At 46.2% G+C, this 18055-nt stretch overlaps 1 protein-coding gene across 2 annotated transcripts in view; it reads left to right on the top strand.

Moving 5' to 3' along the window:
* Positions 1 to 17729, top strand: part of CHCHD3 (coiled-coil-helix-coiled-coil-helix domain containing 3) — a 132552-nt gene extending 114823 nt beyond the window's left edge. For both annotated transcript variants that reach the window (XM_063397127.1, XM_063397128.1), the window contains exons 7-8: positions 11941 to 12076; positions 17051 to 17729. In XM_063397127.1, the coding sequence (XP_063253197.1) occupies positions 11941 to 12076; positions 17051 to 17077 (163 nt within the window). In that variant the 3' untranslated portion in view covers positions 17078 to 17729. The remainder of the gene's footprint in view (positions 1 to 11940; positions 12077 to 17050) is intronic.
* The last annotated feature ends 326 nt before the right edge of the window (positions 17730 to 18055 follow it).

Here is an 18055-nt window from a genome sequence, read left to right as displayed (position 1 = left end):
AGGCAGGAATTCCTGCCCAAGATCCCATCCAGCCCTGCCCTCTGGCAGTGGGAGCCATTCCCTGTGTCCTGTCCCTCTGTCCCTTGTCCCCAGTCCCTCTGCAGCTCTTCTGGAGCCCCTCCAGGCCCTGGAAAATACAAATTAAGACAGATCAGGTTCCCCTTTCTCCTCTCTCAGAGGGTGTGGGTGCACCTGCATTAAGTTTATTAACTCTGTCAGATTTTCAGGTCAGTGCCTGAATATAAACCCCCTCAGTCCCACTGATCTCTGCTAAAAGGAACGACTCAAATACTGATAATTCCCCCTTCCACCTGCAGTTCCTTAAACACCACCCACGTTGTCCTGGGGTCTCTATTTTGTTTGTGAAAATTCCCCTTGTATCAAAACACGCGTTTTTCAAGCTGGAAGGGGAATAATTTCATCCTGTATTGAAAGAAATGAGAAAAGCAGTTATTCCTTTCAAACTTCCCTTGCCACTTAACGTGGCTCCCACTTCCCAGCCATTTAGGAGCTCCATAAAGCCACTGGGTTTGCTCCTGTGCATGCATTAGGAGCAGAGCTGGGGTAATATGGAACAGATTTGCTGTATCATGGACACATTTATGAAGATTGATAACAGCCAGGGCTCGGTGTTAACTTTTATTTTCAAACAGGCTGCAGGAGAAACTGCCTGCTATTGCTTTGGGGCTTTGATTTATGAAAAGGTTGCTGCATGAAAAAGGCATCCCATAAAGCAGCTCTGCTGGCAGGAGCATTATAAAGTAAGGTTGTGAGTAGAGCAAACAATAACTGACTGTAATTATGTTCATTATTGTCTCTCTGAGCTCCCTGTTCCTTTTGGGGGGTTTTTTTTGCACTTTCTCCTTCCTCAGCTTTGAAGTGGACTCACCTTTCCCAGGGAGTGGGATGAGGGTGAGAAAATCCTGCTGGTTTCTAGTGGCAGCACCCCCAAAAGAGGCTTTTTTTTTTAATATGGAGTGAAAGAGGTCACTGAAATCATACCTGACTGCACAAGTGATGCCAGGAGGAGGAGGAGGAAAAACTCTGTTTCTCTTACAATTCTCCTCACTGAAACATTTTCCCCTAAATTATGCCCATTCTGTGAGGGTTATTTCAGACTGTTGCATTTCAGCCCCTCCCAAACAAACCCAAAAATCCCAGCATGATGGCAAAGATCACCAGGTTTCAGAACTTACTCCTTCCTCAGCTTTGAAGTGGACTCACCTTTCCCAGGGAGTGGGATGAGGGTGAGAAAATCCTGCTGGTTTCTAGTGGCAGCACCCCCAAAAGAGGATTTTTTTCTTTGTATGGAGTGAAAGAGGTCACTGAAATCATACCTGACTGCACAAGTGATGCCAGGAGGAGGAGGAGGAAAGGTCTGTGGTAAAAAACGCTGTTTCTCTTAAAATTCCCATCACTGATGCATTTTCCCCTAAATTATGCCCATTCTGTGAGGGTTATTTCAGACTGTTGCATTTCAGCCCCTCCCAAACAAACCCAAAAATCCCAGCGTGATGGCAAAGATCACCCACCAGGCTTCAGAACTGTTTTCCTTCCCTCAGCCTGGCACCGTCCTTTGTAACAAGATGAGCCTCAGCAGCAGCAAGCTGAATTCTTCACTCAGCAGCAATTAGCAGCAAACTTGAGTGGGAACCAGTTGAAATCGAGGGGCACGACCTAACTGGGAAAAACGCGCGTGGTTAATCTAAAGTTTGTCACACTCGAGCTGCTTTAGCTTAAAAGCGTCCCTTTACCAAATTGCTTGAAGAGCTTGCAAGAAGAAATAGGAGCTTGAAAAATCCTCTGTGCTGAGGTTATAGAACACAAAAATGACTTTCTTGGGGCACAGTGAGGTTTTGTTAAATGAGCCGGTGTCTAATTAATGCTGCCAGCACATGGAGGGGGTGAGACCTCGGAAAGTTCTTGTGGCACTGAGGTTTCCTGAGCACCTTCTGCCTCAAACTGCTCCCCTGGTGCCCTCAGAGATCCAGGGAATGGTTTGGGTTGGAAAGGACATTCCAGACCATCCAGGGTTGGGCAGGGACCATGGCAGGGACATCTCCCACTGTCCCAGGCTGCTCCAGCCCCAGTGTCCAGCCTGGCCTTGGACATTGCAGGGATGCAGAGGCAGCCACAGCTGCTCTGGCAATTCCATTCCAGGCAGCAATTCCTGCCCAAGATCCCATCCAGCCCTACCCTCTGGCAGTGGGAGCCATTCCCTGTGTCCTGTCCCTCTGTCCCTTGTCCCCAGTCCCTCTGCAGCTCTCCTGGAGCCCCTTCAGGCCCTGGAATGTGCTGGAAGCTCTCCCTGGAGCCTTCTCTTCTCCAGGTGAGCACCCCCAGCTCTGCCAGGATCTCCAGCCCTGGGAGCATCTTTGTTGTCACGTCTTACAACAGCCTTGAGGGAAACACCCACCAACAGGCAGTGAAAAATCACTTGAAAGCTTGAAAAATAACTTAAATACTGAGAATAATGAAAAATGGTGAATGTTGCCATCTCCACCTCACCCCTCCAGCCCCAGTTCCTGACCTGGTCCTGGTGAGAGGAACATTCTCCTTCCTTGGGTGCCACAAAGGAGGTTGAGGGCATTTCTGATGTTTCTGAGGTTGAGGGCATTTCTGATGTTTCTGAGGTTGAGGGCATTTCTGATGTTTCTGAGGTTGAGGGCATTTCTGATATTTCTGGAACTCACTGCAGGTCACATTAAGGCTGAGCTCTCTTAGGGCAGGTCCAGCAGCCCCTCGTTAGCAGCACGTCCTCAGTGGGATTATTGCTCTTTGTCCATGACATCTGATTTTTGTTGCAGCCCAGCCAATTTTGCTTTATGAAAAGAGAGGCTGGGCCTCAACCCAATCCAAGATTTGTGGTTTAGCAGAGTGAATCCAAGCCTGTTTTCTTAAACAACTTCACGCCCAAATGAAAAATTGGCATTTATTCTGCTATCTCTTAAGATTACAACCTTCAGTTCCCTCGAGTGATCGTCACCCACGCGAGCGGCGAGGCTTGAAGTGTTTAACTGGTGATTGCTTTTTCTGGATGCTGCTTCTGCCCGTAATATCTTTTATTTTTGTGGTCAGTTAACAGGGTTTGGGGGCTTTTTATAGCTGGAGAGAATAGTTAAATATATATTGCTCTGGAGAGTAATATTTGGATAATAATGTGCCACGAGTTAGTGTCTTGTGGTGCTTTGTGTTGAGTGCTGTAGTTGACCTTTGCTAGAGAGGAGAAGAGTGTCTGCTTGTTAGAACATATTATTTAACACCTTTAGAAAAGCAAAACTCGTTGGTTTGGGGGTTTATTTTTACTGTGAGGCTCGGTGAAGGTTTTATCACCACGGTTTGGGGATGATGGTGTGATGTTAGGCCTTTACAGAGCCTGCAGTGGAGCTCTTGGGAAATAAGTGGCTGCAATAAATCCAGAATATGCTTTGCTCTCCTGGATTTGGTTTATGTTGCTCATTTGGATCTGTCTGTATTTTTTTTGTGTGTGTGTGTCTGTGTGCTTTACACACACAGTGATGTAAAGTGGAAAATTTAATGCAGGGACAGGGATAACATTAAAATGGATCATTTAAGTGGATGAAACTGTCTTTTTTGCCACCTTCATATAGGAGCAGGTTTCAAACTGTTGCAGAATTATTTTTTCCTTTAAAAATTAGAACTATGGAGGTTTAATCTGTCATGTAATGGGAGTTAATATATCCAAGCATTCCTGCAACTGGCAGCAGCCACTTCTAGCAGAAATACCAGCAAAGCACCAATTCCATCTCCCAGAGCCTGGATCTGCCTTTCCATGAGCTGCAGCTGAGGAGAGCCTTGATTCCCTAAACCTTCACAAACCTCGTCCAAATTCCTTATTAGGAGTAAACAGTCAGGAATTGTAGCACATGGCATTGTTTGCAGTTTGCTGATCCCTGACTCGTGTTCTCCTGAACAGCCAAGTGGAACCTTGCCAGTCTTCGTTAAATAATTCTTTGTCGGGTGAGTAAGGCTGAGCTCAAGTGACACCACATGCAAGCTCTAAAAATAATCTGTGATCTGGGTTTACGTGGCGAGGTTTGGAAGGCAAATGTTGGTTTGCTGATCATGTAATTATGGAATTGAAGGGTTTGGCTCCATCCATGCTGAGCTGATTGGACTCTGGAGCTGGGAAGAGTTTGGATTTTGTCCTCAGCAGGCTTGGCTACATCTGGGATCATTCTTGATCACTGAACTTGTCAAAATTAGGAGCTGGGTTTGATCTGTGCAAGGCCAAGAAGTATTTCTCTATGTATTTCTATATATAACATCTAGGTACTATAAAATATTCCACAGAGATAAAGCTGCTCCTCCTTGAGTTCCTGCTAATTAAAGCCTGCAGTTGCTAAATTATCTTTCCTACTTTGTAGCAGCATCCATGCCCCTGTTAGAAGGAATTTGTATCATTGCCATCCATGTGATTGTTTATTTTAGTATCCTGCTATTCACTAAAAACTGTCCCTTAAGCTAAAAAGAAAAGTGCATCCTAAATTTGGGTAATTCCAACACACTGCTCCCTTTGCAGCTGCAGGAGCCAGCTGTGGGAGAGGTACATTTGTGCTTTTATTGTGGTGTGATTTGGATTTTAAGAGGGTTTTTCTTCTATTTTTGGAGGGGAATTTTATAAACAAATAGTGGTTTGGGATAATGCGAGTCGGTTCGTAGCAATTTAAATAAAAATATTCAAACTCATTTTGTCTGTCAGGGTAGATGGGAATCCTGTCCTCATTTGATGGTTTGCTCCTTGAGATATTTGGAATTTAGGCAACCACAGCAGGTCAGATCAGAGTCTTCTGAGCTTGCTGGGCAGCAGCTGGGAGCAGGTTTTTAGGGAATACTGTAAAAATGAGGAAGTGCTCAGTGATACCATTTCGCCTTCAAACAAGTGGTGGCGTGGGGCTCTCATGAGCCAAATCTTGCCTGTAATCTCCTCCTGGGTATCTCACACCCTCCTGTGTAACTATTTTTGAACCCAAAAATGCTTTTGATGAGCCCAGTATCCTCTGACAGTGAGTCCCAGCTTTTCATCAGCTCTTCTTTGGGCAAGGTTTGGATCCTTTCTTCACTGCTGGGAAACCTGTCTGGCTGCCTCTGTCCTGGAATCCATTGATCATTTCATCCCGTAATTCATGGATAATTGAGATCCAGCTCTTGCAGTTGTCCTTCTCTGGGCTGAAGAGATCTGATCCTCATGTGAGGGCCTGAAGATTTTCCAACCAGTTCATCCAACAAATTAGGATTCCCAACCAGGATATTTTCTCCTCATCCCTCATCCTGTTGTCTTCCTTGTAAGTGCTTGCCCAAGAAAGGCTTTAAGGATGTGCAGAACTTTCCATGTGCAAATCCTGGGATGGTTTGGGCTGGAAAGGACCTTAAAGCCCACCCAGATCCACCCCTGCCATGGCAGGGACACCTCCCACTGCCCCAAGGTGCTCCAAGCTCCAGTGTCCAGCCTGGCCTTGGACATTGCAGAGATCCAGGGGCAGCCACAGCTGCTCTGGCAATTCCATCTCAGCCAGGAATTCCTGCCCAAGATCCCACCCAAATTTCCCCTTTTCCAATCTGAAGCCATTCCCTCTGTCCTCTTCCTTGTCCCCAGTCCCTCTGCAGCTCTCCTGGAGTTCTGCTTGTATTTATTCATTTTGCCAGATTTAAGGTCATTGTTTCTTTCTGATAACCTCAGAGAAGCTCTTCCCTCCCAGTGAGCAGTAAACAAATTCTTAAAACACAAGGAAATTGTTTCCACTTTGCTTTTCCAAGTGGCTGCTCCAAAGTCCAGCCAGCATTCCACGTGTTTTACCAGGTGGGAAACACTCTCCAGGTTAAAAATCCAGCTCTCTAGAAAGGTCAGCAGGACTTTCTGACAGTCATCCCTGTAAAACCAGGATTTTGTCAGCATTTTGAACTCGACTTGTTGCTCCCCAGACATAATTAAATGTCTCTCTTCATGCAGTGAGTTTATGTGAATGTGCTGGAATGTTTCCTCCTCTCCTCTCTCCTCTCCTCTCCTCTCCTCTCCTCTCCTCTCCTCTCCTCTCCTCTCCTCTCCTCTCCTCTCCTCTCCTCTCCTCTCCTCTCCTCTCCTCTCCTCTCCTCTCCTCTCCTCTCCTCTCCTCTCCTCTCCTCTCCTCTCCTCTCCTCTCCTCTCCTCTCCTCTCCTCTCCTCTCCTCTCCTCTCCTCTCCTCTCCTCTCCTCTCCTCTCCTCTCCTCTCCTCTCCTCTCCTCTCCTCTCCTCTCCTCTCCTCTCCTCTCCTCTCCTCTCCTCTCCTCTCCTCTCCTCTCCTCTCCCTGGGTAAGAGATGAAATAAATGAGAGGTTGACAAACATTTGCCTGTGATTTTGGGGCTGCTGGGGTTTTTGGAGAAAGGATATAAAAATAACACAGGGAAGGTTAACACTGACCTTGATCACGAGCAGCACAAAAGTTGGAGTAAGTTCTCTTCCAACCTTTAAGTCATTTATTCAGTATTCTCTGTAGATTTTACATTCTCAATTGCAGAGCTGAAGCCACCATGATTCTCTCCCAGCATTTCAGCAGAGCTTCGTTAGGAAAATTCCTTCTTTTACACCTTTTGGAGAAGTCACACTCCTCACTGGGGTGTAAATAAAAGCAAGAATCAACTCTGCAGTACTTGATCTTTTGCTGGCAGCACTTCCCACGCGGGGATTGGGAGGGCTCTGTGTGGGCACAGCTTGATTAGGGCCCAGCATTTGTAGATATTCAGCAATCAGATCTGTGTTATTCCTTCCAAACCATTTGGTTTGTGCCTCACACGTTTCGTAACGCGCCTTCGAGCCGTCACCTACCGCATGTGCGAAGACAGCCTTTAAAAATAGTTTAATATAAAGAGTAAATTAATGTAAAAACTAAAAATAATGGTGCAGCAAAGAGGACCTTCATTACCATACGACCTTTTGTCTTTTTTTTCCCCCTGGGTTCTGTTTTCCAACTCTTTTCTGTGCTACAAACCTTTCCTGTGGATTCGCTCGGCAGTGATGCTGCTGGAAGAGGCTCTTTTTGGGTGAGGTGATGTTAAAAAAAGAAGAATCCTCTCACCAGCTTCTTTTTGGGGGGTGATGGAGAGCACAAGAGCCTTGCTGCTGTTTCAGAGGTGTCCTTCACACTTCCCTCGGGGCCTCCTGAGCTGGGCTCACGTTTCTCTTGCTGCCTCCATATGCAAAATCCCTGCACTGTGGCCTTTTCCTGTCCATCTGCTCAGCCAAATCCGTCTCTGCTCAGGCTACCAAGGTTTGTTTTACATTTTTTTCCTCCTGGCCCAAAGAAGTGGACCTTGCCCTGACTGTGTCAGGTGAAAGCAGCGCTGCAGATCCATCCCTACCCCAAACTCACATCATCCCCTTTCATCCTGCCACGTCCTCATCAGTGTTACCCAGGGAAATCACAGAGCTCTCCAAGCCCTGGATGTTCCATTTCTGCTTTTTCCAGGTCCCTCCTGACTTTCTCTCTGAATTTGTGACTCCACCTTGTACCCCTCACTCGTCCTCTTCCCAAACTGCCCAGGGGAGCTGTGGCTGCCCCTGGATCCCTGGAATGTCCAAGGGCAGGTTGGACAGGGCTGGGAGCAACCTGGGACAGTGGGAGGTGTCCCTGCCATGGCAGGAGGTGGCACTGAGTGAGATTTAAGGTCTCTTCCAACCCAAACCATTCCATGATTCCATGAGACACGTTTTGCTCTTTCTCAGAAGGAATTTCTGCTGGACACAGACAATGTTCATTGATTGAATTCCCACAAATCCTTCTGAAATCCCTCCTGGCTCTTCATAAAGCACCTGAAAACAATGAAGGTGTTACACACTGCTGGGGCTGCCCACCTGAGGCTGTGGATTGCCTCAGTTTCCTTTTGCTTCACTTTTTTTTTTGCATCCATTTGTTCCTCTCTATCTCTGTGTTTATTCTGAGAACACTGAGAAAAGAAACATCCTTCTTTTTTTGTTGTTTATTTTACATTTTGCCAGCTCTGGTCCCAGCGTGGCTCCTCTCCTCCATCAGTAGGACTGAATAAAACAGGTCAGGACATCCTCTCCTGTGCTGCTGCTCGGGGGCTCAGTGGGTTCATGTTCATTTATGGGGTTTTATTTTTGAGTTAAGGCTTCCCTGGAATTCCCAAGCACCAGGAGCCACCCCCAGTTTGTGGTTTGGATGTGCTGAGCTCCGTGGAGGGGGCACAGCCAGATTGGATCTGCTCCGTGCTGCTCGGACACACAGGATCAGCCTGCTCTGTTTTATTCAGGGCTTCACAAGTAGCCAAGGGTTACACAAATAAAATCAGCTGCCTTTGATAGGTGTCAGCACTTTAATGAGGAATTAAATTAAGCCCTGGGTACTCCTGCCCGTCTCATGGCACTATTTTTATCTCACGCTCTGCTTTTTTTTTTTGTTGCTATTTTTTTTCCCCCCATATTTTATGACAATTGCCTGAAGTCCTGATCTGGGGGGGGATTATTCCAGATACCTGCACAGCTGGAAACTCATCAGCCATTCAGATTCCTTCAGTGAGAGTGTCAGTTTTAGCACGAAACTCGCACAGCTCACCGTGGTGATTTCAAATTTCCTCTTTAGTAGACATTTTGTTTGAATGCCATGAAGGGGCTCCTCTCCCCGAGCCCCCAGGAGCACAATAAGCTATGCTCTTTGAGAGAGCCCAGATGAGTACAAAGTTCCCTTCATTAAATTTCCTTTTCATGCTTTAGCATAGAAGATTTCTTTTTGAGGCTGTCTCTCTCTCTCTCTCTCGTTTCCTTTTGTGTTTTCATCCTATTACCTTTATGAGGTTGTGATGCATCAGCTCGCTGGAAGAGGTGGGTGCACCCTTAGAGGTTTATTCCAGCATTGAGAGATTATTCTGGCACGGGAGCTGCTTCAGGAGCAGCTGGAGAAGGGAAAGCAGATCAAGGAATTGCAAAGTTAATAAAAACACGCTGCTCCTGCCGTGCCATGTGGCTGCTGCTCGTGTTGAGTTGTGCTGAGAAAGGCGTTGGAGGTTTGGGCTGTGTTGGTTCTCTTAAGGAGTTGTGGAGCAGCACGGAGTGGAGCTGGAGATCTGTCAGCATTCCCTGCCATTCCTGCTGCACTCCCATGGTTTGTGTTTTCCCTCGGTTGTGAAATCCCTGAGCAAGTCAATAAATGAATAAATAAAGTACCATGTAGGACACAATCTTGTTGATTTTATAGGGGCAGATAGTGGTGGGACAAGGGGAAAGAGATTTAAACTGAAAGAGGGGAGATTCAGATTTTGGGAAGGAATTCCTGGCCCTGGGATGGAATTCCCAGAGAAGCTGTGACTGCCCCTGGATCCCTGGCAGTGTCCAGGGTTGGATTGGGGTTTGGAGCACCCTGGGACAGTGGGAGGTGTCCCTGCTAAATTAATTTAGTCCCTAAATTAATTAATTAATTTTGTCCCTACATTATTTTACATCAATTAATATTTAAATGGGATATTGGGAAGGAATTCCTAGCTGGGAGGGTGGAGAGGCCCTGATTTGGAATTCCCAGAGAGGCTGTGACTGCCCATGGATCACTGGGAGTGTCCAGGGTTGGATTGGGGTTTGGAGCACCCTGGGCCAGTGAAAAGTGTCCCTGCCATGGCAGGGGTGGCACTGGGTGGGCTTTAAGGTCCCTGCTCACCCAGACCATTCTGTGACACTCTGGTGACCCTTTTCCCTCCACATGTCCCAAAATACAGATCCCTCTCAGGACATGGGATAGTTCAGGGAAGGATCCTCCTGCTCTGAGGATCTCCTGGGACCAGACCAGGTTGCTTTATCCACTCAGGCATTTAAAACCTCCACGTTTTCCCAACAGATTCCATGTAATTGCTGTGTTTTCTCTATTTACCTTTTCTTATGAGTTTTTCCCTCAGTCAAACCTCACAGACCCGTAAATGCTTCTGTAAAATGACCTTTGTTCTTGGAACCACAGAATGATTTGGCTTGGAAGGGACCTTAAAGCCTATCCAGAGCCATCTCCTGCCACAGCAGGGACACTTTTCACTGGCCCAGGGTGCTCCAAACCCCATCCAGCCTGGCCTTGGACACTGCCAGTGATCAGGGGCACCCACAGCTCCTCTGGGAATTCCATCCCAGCACCTCCCCACCCTCCCAGCCAGTAATTCCTTCCCAATATCCCATTTAAATATTAATTGATGTAATCACAGCAACTTCAGGAGGTTTCTCTGTTAGGGAGATATTTCACTTCCCTTTGAAGGAGTTTCCTGTTTTTTGTGCCCATCCATCTGTGAGTCCTGTGATCCATCCCCGACAGAAATCAATGGGAAACCCTTCAGAGGGGTTCCCATAATGGGGATGGAACCTCCTTTCCCAACAGGAGATCTGCAGCCCGTGCTTTATGGCCCTCTAATGCCAGGCAGGAATTTCATTTAGTGCTTTCCCAAAAGTGCCAGCAGAGCATTAGTGGGGAGTGGAACGAGCACAGCTGATCAATACAGAGACAGCCTCACCTCCAGGTTAATCCAAGAAATGGATTTGGTTGAGTTGGAGGAAGTGGCCTTGTTCTCACTGACCTGCAGTGCCAGGACAGGGCTGAGAGCAGGTTTTCAAAATTCCCCCTGAAAAAGTCAGAGTGTGAAACAAATCCCTGAGGGGCAGGAGGTGATGGGACTCACAGGGCTCACATATATTTGGCAATGTATAGAATCCTTTGAAACATTCAGATAAGGAATATTACCTGGATTTTGGTCACTGATGGTGTGGCTCTGGGAAAAAAAAACCCAAAAGCTCTTTATCATGGGTTAGAGATTTCCCCATTGAAATGGCTTTAAATACATTGCCAGAATTTATGCAGCGATGCTAGAGCAGCCCATTCCTTTCTCTCTTCACCTGTATGTAAGAATTCACTTTAAATTCACTGGTGAATAAAGGCACAGCAAGGTTTACTGTGGGTATTTTTAGTTAATTCAGGCTCTCTCGTATTGATTTATCAATTCACACCAGGGGTTTGGGCGTTTTAATCGAGCTCTGGTTTGGTTGGACCTAAATCATCGCTGCTGGGAGATGTCTGCAGAGAACATCCCTGGTTTTCCTGTCCCAGCCCAGCCCTTGCCACCCTCCCTGCGTGTGCAGCAGTTTGTGGTTGCACATTTTTGATGCCTGACACGCCTTTGAAGCACGTGCTGATCTCAGCAGAGGGGGGATTAAGGGAAAATCCTTCTCTGTAAGAGCCTGCAGAAGTTTGAACTTGGAGATCATAAAGTGTGGAAGCACCTGGGACTGCATTTAAATTCTGGTTTAGATTTCACAGATGCAGGGTAATGAATGAAAGGAGGGAGAGGTGTTTTATATAGGTACATACTGTAAAATCAAGGTGACTTAACATTTCCTTTTTATAGCACGACATCTTCAGTGATTGTCAAGAAATCAATTCCCTGGAGGAGCAGCGTTTGTGCTTCGTGTTTCATTTCCCTGCTGGAGGAAAATAGATCTGCCTTGGCCAATCAGCAAAATGAGAGTCAGAATCAGAGTGGGCTGGGTTGGGTTGGGAGGGACCTTAAGGATCACCCATTTCCAACCCCATTTCCATGGGCAGGGACACCTTCCACCATCTCAGGGTGCTCCAAGGCCCGTCCAACCCAGCCTTGGACACTCCCAGGGATGAGGCAGCACTGGACAATCAGTGCCAGGACCTCACCACCCTCACAGGGAGGAATTCTTTCCTCTGGAAGTGCTCAAGGCCAGGTTGGATGGGGATTGGAGCAGCCTGGGATAGTGGAAGGTGTCCCTGCCCTGCTGGGGGAGGGACTGGATGTGCTTTAAACTGCCCCCCAACCCAAACCAATTCAGTAATAACAATAACAATAATAATAATAATAATAATAATGCAAGATTTTTGTCTTTCCTGAGATGCTTTTAGAAGGAAAACCTGAAGCTGCTCTCTGTCCCCACAGGAGATACGAGTCCCACCCGATCTGTGGGGAGCTGCAGCAGAAAATCCTCCAGTGCTACCAGGAACATGCCAAGGAGACCCTGAGCTGCTCTGCCCTGGCCAGCCAATACCTGCACTGTGTCAATCATGCCAAACAGGTGAGCTGCACCTATTCCCACTGGAAAAAGGATGGAATGATGAGCAGAGGAGTTTCCAATCAGTCCTTCCTCCACGCCTAAGCATTTCCCAGTACTCCAGCTCTGTGGAGACCACTCAGAGTTGATTTAAATGCTCAGGTTTCCATCTCATCCCCTGGGAAGCTGTTGTTTAGTGTAGGAGCCCTTGCTGTTGGCAGATGTTTCCTGTTATCTGCATTTTCAGCAGTGAAACAAGGGGATTAAAATACCTGGTAGTCTTTGCCATAAACATGGGAAACTCATGGATGCCTCAAACTGCTTTGGTCACCACTTGGAATTCTTGATTTCTTCTGTCTTGTGTTGTGCAAGGCTCTAAAACTGCCCTTCACCTGCTCTTGTTCCCCTTTCTTCCAGTTCTGTAGGGTATGGATGTCTCTGCCAATTAAAATCCTTATGCTTTATCAGTGCAGCGTGAAGGAAAACGACAGTAATATGTAAATCATCAAATTAAAAGAAGCTACAATTTCTCAGTTTTACTCTTTTTCATCAGCTTGCATCTTTCAAATTCAGAAATGCATCTATTGACCTCAATTGTGTTCTTAAACAAAGGAAACGTGCTCACAGCCCACGTGCAGGATGTGTAAAAAGTGCTTCAATCAGTCTGTTGATCTTTATTTCTGCCCAAATCTGTGAGTTAATATTTGAGCACGTCAGGACACCCATCTGTGTGAGACAGTGGAGACCTGGCGAGCACGGCTGCTGTTTGATCATGGTAATCACCTTCCCTGGGCTTAGCTCTGCCTGGGCAGAAAATCCCTGCGACTTTGGCTCTGATCCTTCCCCGTGACCTTTTGCTTTAAAGTGCGGCAGCCTCGAGCTGCAATTCCCAAAGATCTGCTGGAATTAACACTGCTCCTTGTTCCTCAGGCACTGGGAGCTCCCTGTCCCTTCACATTCACTTCTTTTAGTGTATCCTTCGTTGAGATTTGTTGTCCCATCCCTGGAAGTGCCCAAGGCCAGGTTGGATGGGGCTTGGAGCAGCCAGGGACAGTGGGAGGTGTCCCTGCCCATGGCAGGGGTGACACTGGATGGGCTTTAAGGTCCTTTCCAACCCAAATCCTTCTGTGATTCCATGATTTCTCCTCCTGCCCATTTTGGAATGCACCAATCTGTTTTTTTAGGAGAAGTCCAGTGAATAACATGAGAGTCACAGAATCATGAATATTCTTAAGCCCACCCAGTCCAGTTGTTCCCCAGTACAGCCAAGGCCACCACTGACCCCTGTCTCCACGTGCCAAAGGCTTTTCAATCCCCCAGGAATGGGAATTCCACCCCTGCCCTGGCTGGACAAGCCTTTGAATGAAGAAATTTTCCACAATATCCAACCTCAACCTCTCCTGGTGCAACCTGAGGCCGTTTCCTCTCGTTCTGTCACTTGTAACCCTGTTTTGGTTTGTTCTGTAGGGGATTTCCCCATGGCCCTGCAGCATCTGCAGCACTAATTTACTTTATGTATAATGTTTTTATTATTTTCTAAAGTAACCAGAAAAAAATGGATTAATTATTCAGACATGTTTAAGCCCTAACTCGAGTTTGTATCTGATAGGAATTTCTTCACAAGACTCTGATGAGGATGAATTAATTCATGTTCAGAAGGTGCAGGAAAAGCAAATTGCATAAATATGAGCATTAGGTTTTTGAACCCTTTTAAACACCTTTTTTTCTATTGAAGATCTTCATCCAAGCCTGTCAAGTAGTTTAAAGTGTTTCCTAAATGTTTCTTATTCTGTTTCACACATGCTTCAAGATGAGAATTCAGAGAGGTTTCTCTCATGATAACAGAGAAGGAGAAGCCTTTTATGATGGAAATATTTGCAAGCAGGAGCAATTGTTTTTCATTATGAGCTCCAGCCCATCCTCCACGTGCTGCAGCTGTAATTGTAATTATTTTTACTCGCTGTTTGCCCACAAGTCCAGACAGTTACTTCGAAATAATTCCTAAACACTGCTATAAAATCACTTCAAAATTACCTTGGTTGGGAGCCAGAGGAGGGGGATAAATGGCAGATTCAGAAATGAAAAAGTTAACTGACACTGGCTACAAGAAACAAAGGAAGAAGAAAATTTGCTAGAGGGAATAGAGCAAGATATTGGAAAGCAAATAAGTGAACTAATCCGATTTCCTGGCGGTGAGTCTGGGCACTTGTGCTCGGGCTGAGCACACTCTGTGCTTTTCATAAATTGAATTTATTGACTCCTCTTTCTTTCCTATCTTGCTTATAATTATCTCCCCCTCTCTTCTGTGTGCTCCTTATTCCTCATGCTGTCTGTAATCTCATGTCTCTATCTGTCCTTTTCTCCCCTCCTCAGAAAAGCCCAGAGAGTTGTTAATTCAGAGGGGTTTGACACATTGTTGTATCTTCCCTTGACATCTCTTCCCAAAGTCATGAGAAGCTGGGGAGATAAATTAAACTCTGTTATTAATGTTTGCATGTTATTATAATGATAATGCCAGTAATGGAGAGGAAAACTTAACCTAATGGAGCCATTAAGGGGAAGATGTTTGGTTTGTGGATGGCATTTATTTGTGCTGCCACTGCTGAAGTCACTCCAGCCAGGCCATCCATGGCTTTTTAATCCTTTTTCCTGGTTTTCCAGCTGTGGATATGGACAATAGCTGTTAAAATATATATTTTGGGGTGGCTTTTTTCTCAATTTTTCCCTACCCTGGGCTACAAGAAGTTCTGATTCCTTCATAAAACCACAACTAGTCCACGGTTTAACAAATCTGTGCAATAATTTCCTGTTAAACATTGAATTTCAGAAGGATTCAGGTCTCTGCAGGCAGGTGAGGTTAAAGAGTACTTAAAATAACAATACCAGCAGCTGCTGGTGCCTGACAGCCTGGCTACAAAATATCCTTCAGCGTTATAACCACTATTTTAATTTGTTGGATCAAATGGGTCCTTAATTATGCATCTTAAATAGAATAAAACCAGGATTTTAGCCTCATCCTCCAGTGTTTTTACTTGCTACCAATTTCCAGTCTAAGAGAAAAATACTTGGAATTTGTGTATCTGGACACACTGAATTGAAATGCAACAAAAAGACCTCATTATTGAACACTGCCCTCATGGAAGGAATTTTATTTTGGACCAGCTTCCCTCCATGGGGAGATGTAAAACAAGAAAAAAAGGAAAATATTTTAAATGCTTTAATTAAAAAAGGCAAGAAAAAAAACCCACTAAAAAAACCCAAAATGTAGATAAAGCCAAAGCAAGGCTTGGAACACCCCCATTTGTCTGAAGGTGAAACTTTGTGGGCAGAAATATGGATATGATGAAGAAATATCTGCAATTTCTTTCCTTAGGACACTAAACAAAAGCAGCCCATTTTTCCTCAGATCCCTTGGGAGTTTCCTCTGTTAACTTGTGCAGTGTTAAATTGACATAAAGTTAATATTCAGCCCATGGACAGCTTGGAGTCAGTCTGTAACTCCTCTGCAAAAAGGAATTTGCCAGGTGGAGGAGCCTTCCTGAGCTTTCCAGAAATCTCCGTGGGGTTGCTGTGGATTGGAGGTTTTGGGAATGGATGAAACTGCCCCAGATTTTTGTTTCCAAATGTACCCACAGAGCACAAAACTGACTCCTTTTATTCCATCAACCTCTTCTCCTGTGTGGATTCTGGAGGATTTTGTGCGCACAAGGACAGGCACCACCTGTTTGTGTGGATGCCTGGGAGAATTTTAAAGTCATAATCGTTAAGGTTGGAAAATACCTTTGGGATCATGGAGTCCAAGCATTCCCAGCACTGCCAAGGCCACCACTGACCATGTCCCCAAGTGCCACATCCACACTTCAAAGGGCTTTGAAATCCCTCCAGGAATGGGGATTCCACCTCTGCCCCTGTGCCAGGCTGGACAATCCTTTTGGGAAAGACAATTTTCCTCAAGTCCAATCTAAGTGCAGCTCTCAACCCTTGCAGGAGCTGGGTGGAATAGCACACTTTACCGAGTTAATTTTGGGAATAAAATGAGAATTTGGTTGAAGCTGAACCTGACATGGTTCTAGTTCCCTTTGTTGTTAATTTTCCCTGTTTTCCATGACTGTAACAATGCAGTCCAGACTTCCAAGCTGTGTAGTGTTGCTCAGACACCTGGATCAGTTGTTTGGAGGTCACCTGAAAGATTTCAAGGTTTAAATTTGGGTTTGTTCCTGACATAAACTATCAAATCCCTTCCTACCATTTCTTGCAAGGAGACTCACAATTAGTCCTTGCTCGTTTGATGGGTTTGGTAGGCAAGAGAAATGGTTTGGGTTGGAAGGAGCCTTAAAAATCATCTCATTCCAACCCGTGCCATGGGCAGGGACCCCTCCCACTATCCCAGCTTGCTCCAAGCCCTGGCCTGGGAACATTTCCAGGGACAGGAAACCTGGTCTAATGAAAAGAAATAAATGATTTTGAAGGTCCTTCCCAACCCACACCATCCCATGGTCTGTGGTTCTGCAGTGAAGCCCAAGATGAGTGCAACATGTTCAGACTGTTGGGGTTTGGTTCTGACTCAGAACCCGGGAAGGAGCCAGGTGAGGGATACTCAGTGTTGGATGTTTTCAGGATGTTTTCCCTCAAGAGTTTAATTGCTGGGAATGGGATTTTTTCTTATTGTAAGGTCAGGTGTTTTAATTTCCTTTAATAGCCACAGCACTAAAGCAATGACAGCATGAGGGGAGATGAAAATGGATCGTTAGTGAGACTCTTCAGGCCTCCAAACCACGGCCTTGTCGAGTCCTCGGATTGCTTCATTCTGCTTCCGTGACTTGTCTCTGGCATGATGTGTTTATCAACAAGGTTTCTTGTTCTGTATTTTTATTTTAAAAAATTGCAGATCTTAGGAAGGAATCGTAGCCAAACTTCGGGGAGTGTCTGGGATAACTCAGAGTTACTGAAATATGTGTTTCTCCCTCTCTCTTCCCTCCCCTCTGATCACTTTTGCAGCAGAGAATGCTTGGGAGAGGAGGATAAAGGCATTGTCCAAATCAAGCACAAGACCATCAACTAATTTCAGCAGAAGAGCTTTGTTTTTTTCTCCCCAAGAACGATCCAGCAGCCCATTTGCAGGGCAGCCCAGTAAAGAGAAGAAGTGGAAGAGCCATTTGAAGGGCAGCATCCTCACGGCTCAATCAGCGCGAGCGCTCGAGAAGCCGAGACCTGGATCTTATTCCATCAGAGCTCGCCCGCCCGAGCCCGCCGCTCGGCCTTATCAAAGCCCACTTATTGCTGATTGAAGGAAGGGAAAGAAAAGAACCTTTCCCTGACCTCAGAGAGGGGAGATACCCTTCAAATGCTGCTGTTTCACTGCAGAACCTCCTCAGAAACATCTCTCTGTCGGAGGCGGGGGTGTAACCCTCGCCGCGCCGGGACGCGGCCGTTCCTCGGGAGCGGTGTCAGAGTTCCCCTCGCAGTGTAAGGTTTTAAATTGTGCTTTAACTTATTTCCCAAACGACCTGGCTGCCTCTGCAGGCCTTCTGCTGGAGTGGTGTTCGTGATCCAACGCTTAGGGTGCACCATGGCCTTTTATTTCCGTGGGATGGTTCTGTTGTGCTCCTCGCCGGTATCGAGTCCTGACAAAAATGCCTCTCTCTGTACCAACAATAAATCTATTTTATGCACAAGATTGATGCTGCAGTCTGTCTCCCTTCCCACTCCTCGGGGGCGGATGGTGTTCCCTCTGCTGTGTCAATCACGCTTTCCCAGCAGATGTTGTTGCTGAAGCTTTCAAGCGCAGACTTTCATGCACAACCAGCCCTGGTGTCAGGAACGGGCTTTGGATTGAGCTGTTTTCCATCAAAGCCACCTAAAAGGATCCCACGTGATGGGAGTGTTGTGATTTATCCACCAGCACCTCCCTCCTTGGGAAATGCTTGTGAATGGAGCACCACAGGCTCTTGCTGCCTGGAGAGGCTGTGGGTTCCCCATCCCTGGGAGTGTTCCAGGCCAGGT

Source organism: Prinia subflava, chromosome 4 (assembly GCF_021018805.1).
Source record: "Prinia subflava isolate CZ2003 ecotype Zambia chromosome 4, Cam_Psub_1.2, whole genome shotgun sequence".
Classification (NCBI taxonomy): domain Eukaryota; kingdom Metazoa; phylum Chordata; class Aves; order Passeriformes; family Cisticolidae; genus Prinia; species Prinia subflava.
This window is presented reverse-complemented; position numbering and strand designations above follow the sequence as displayed.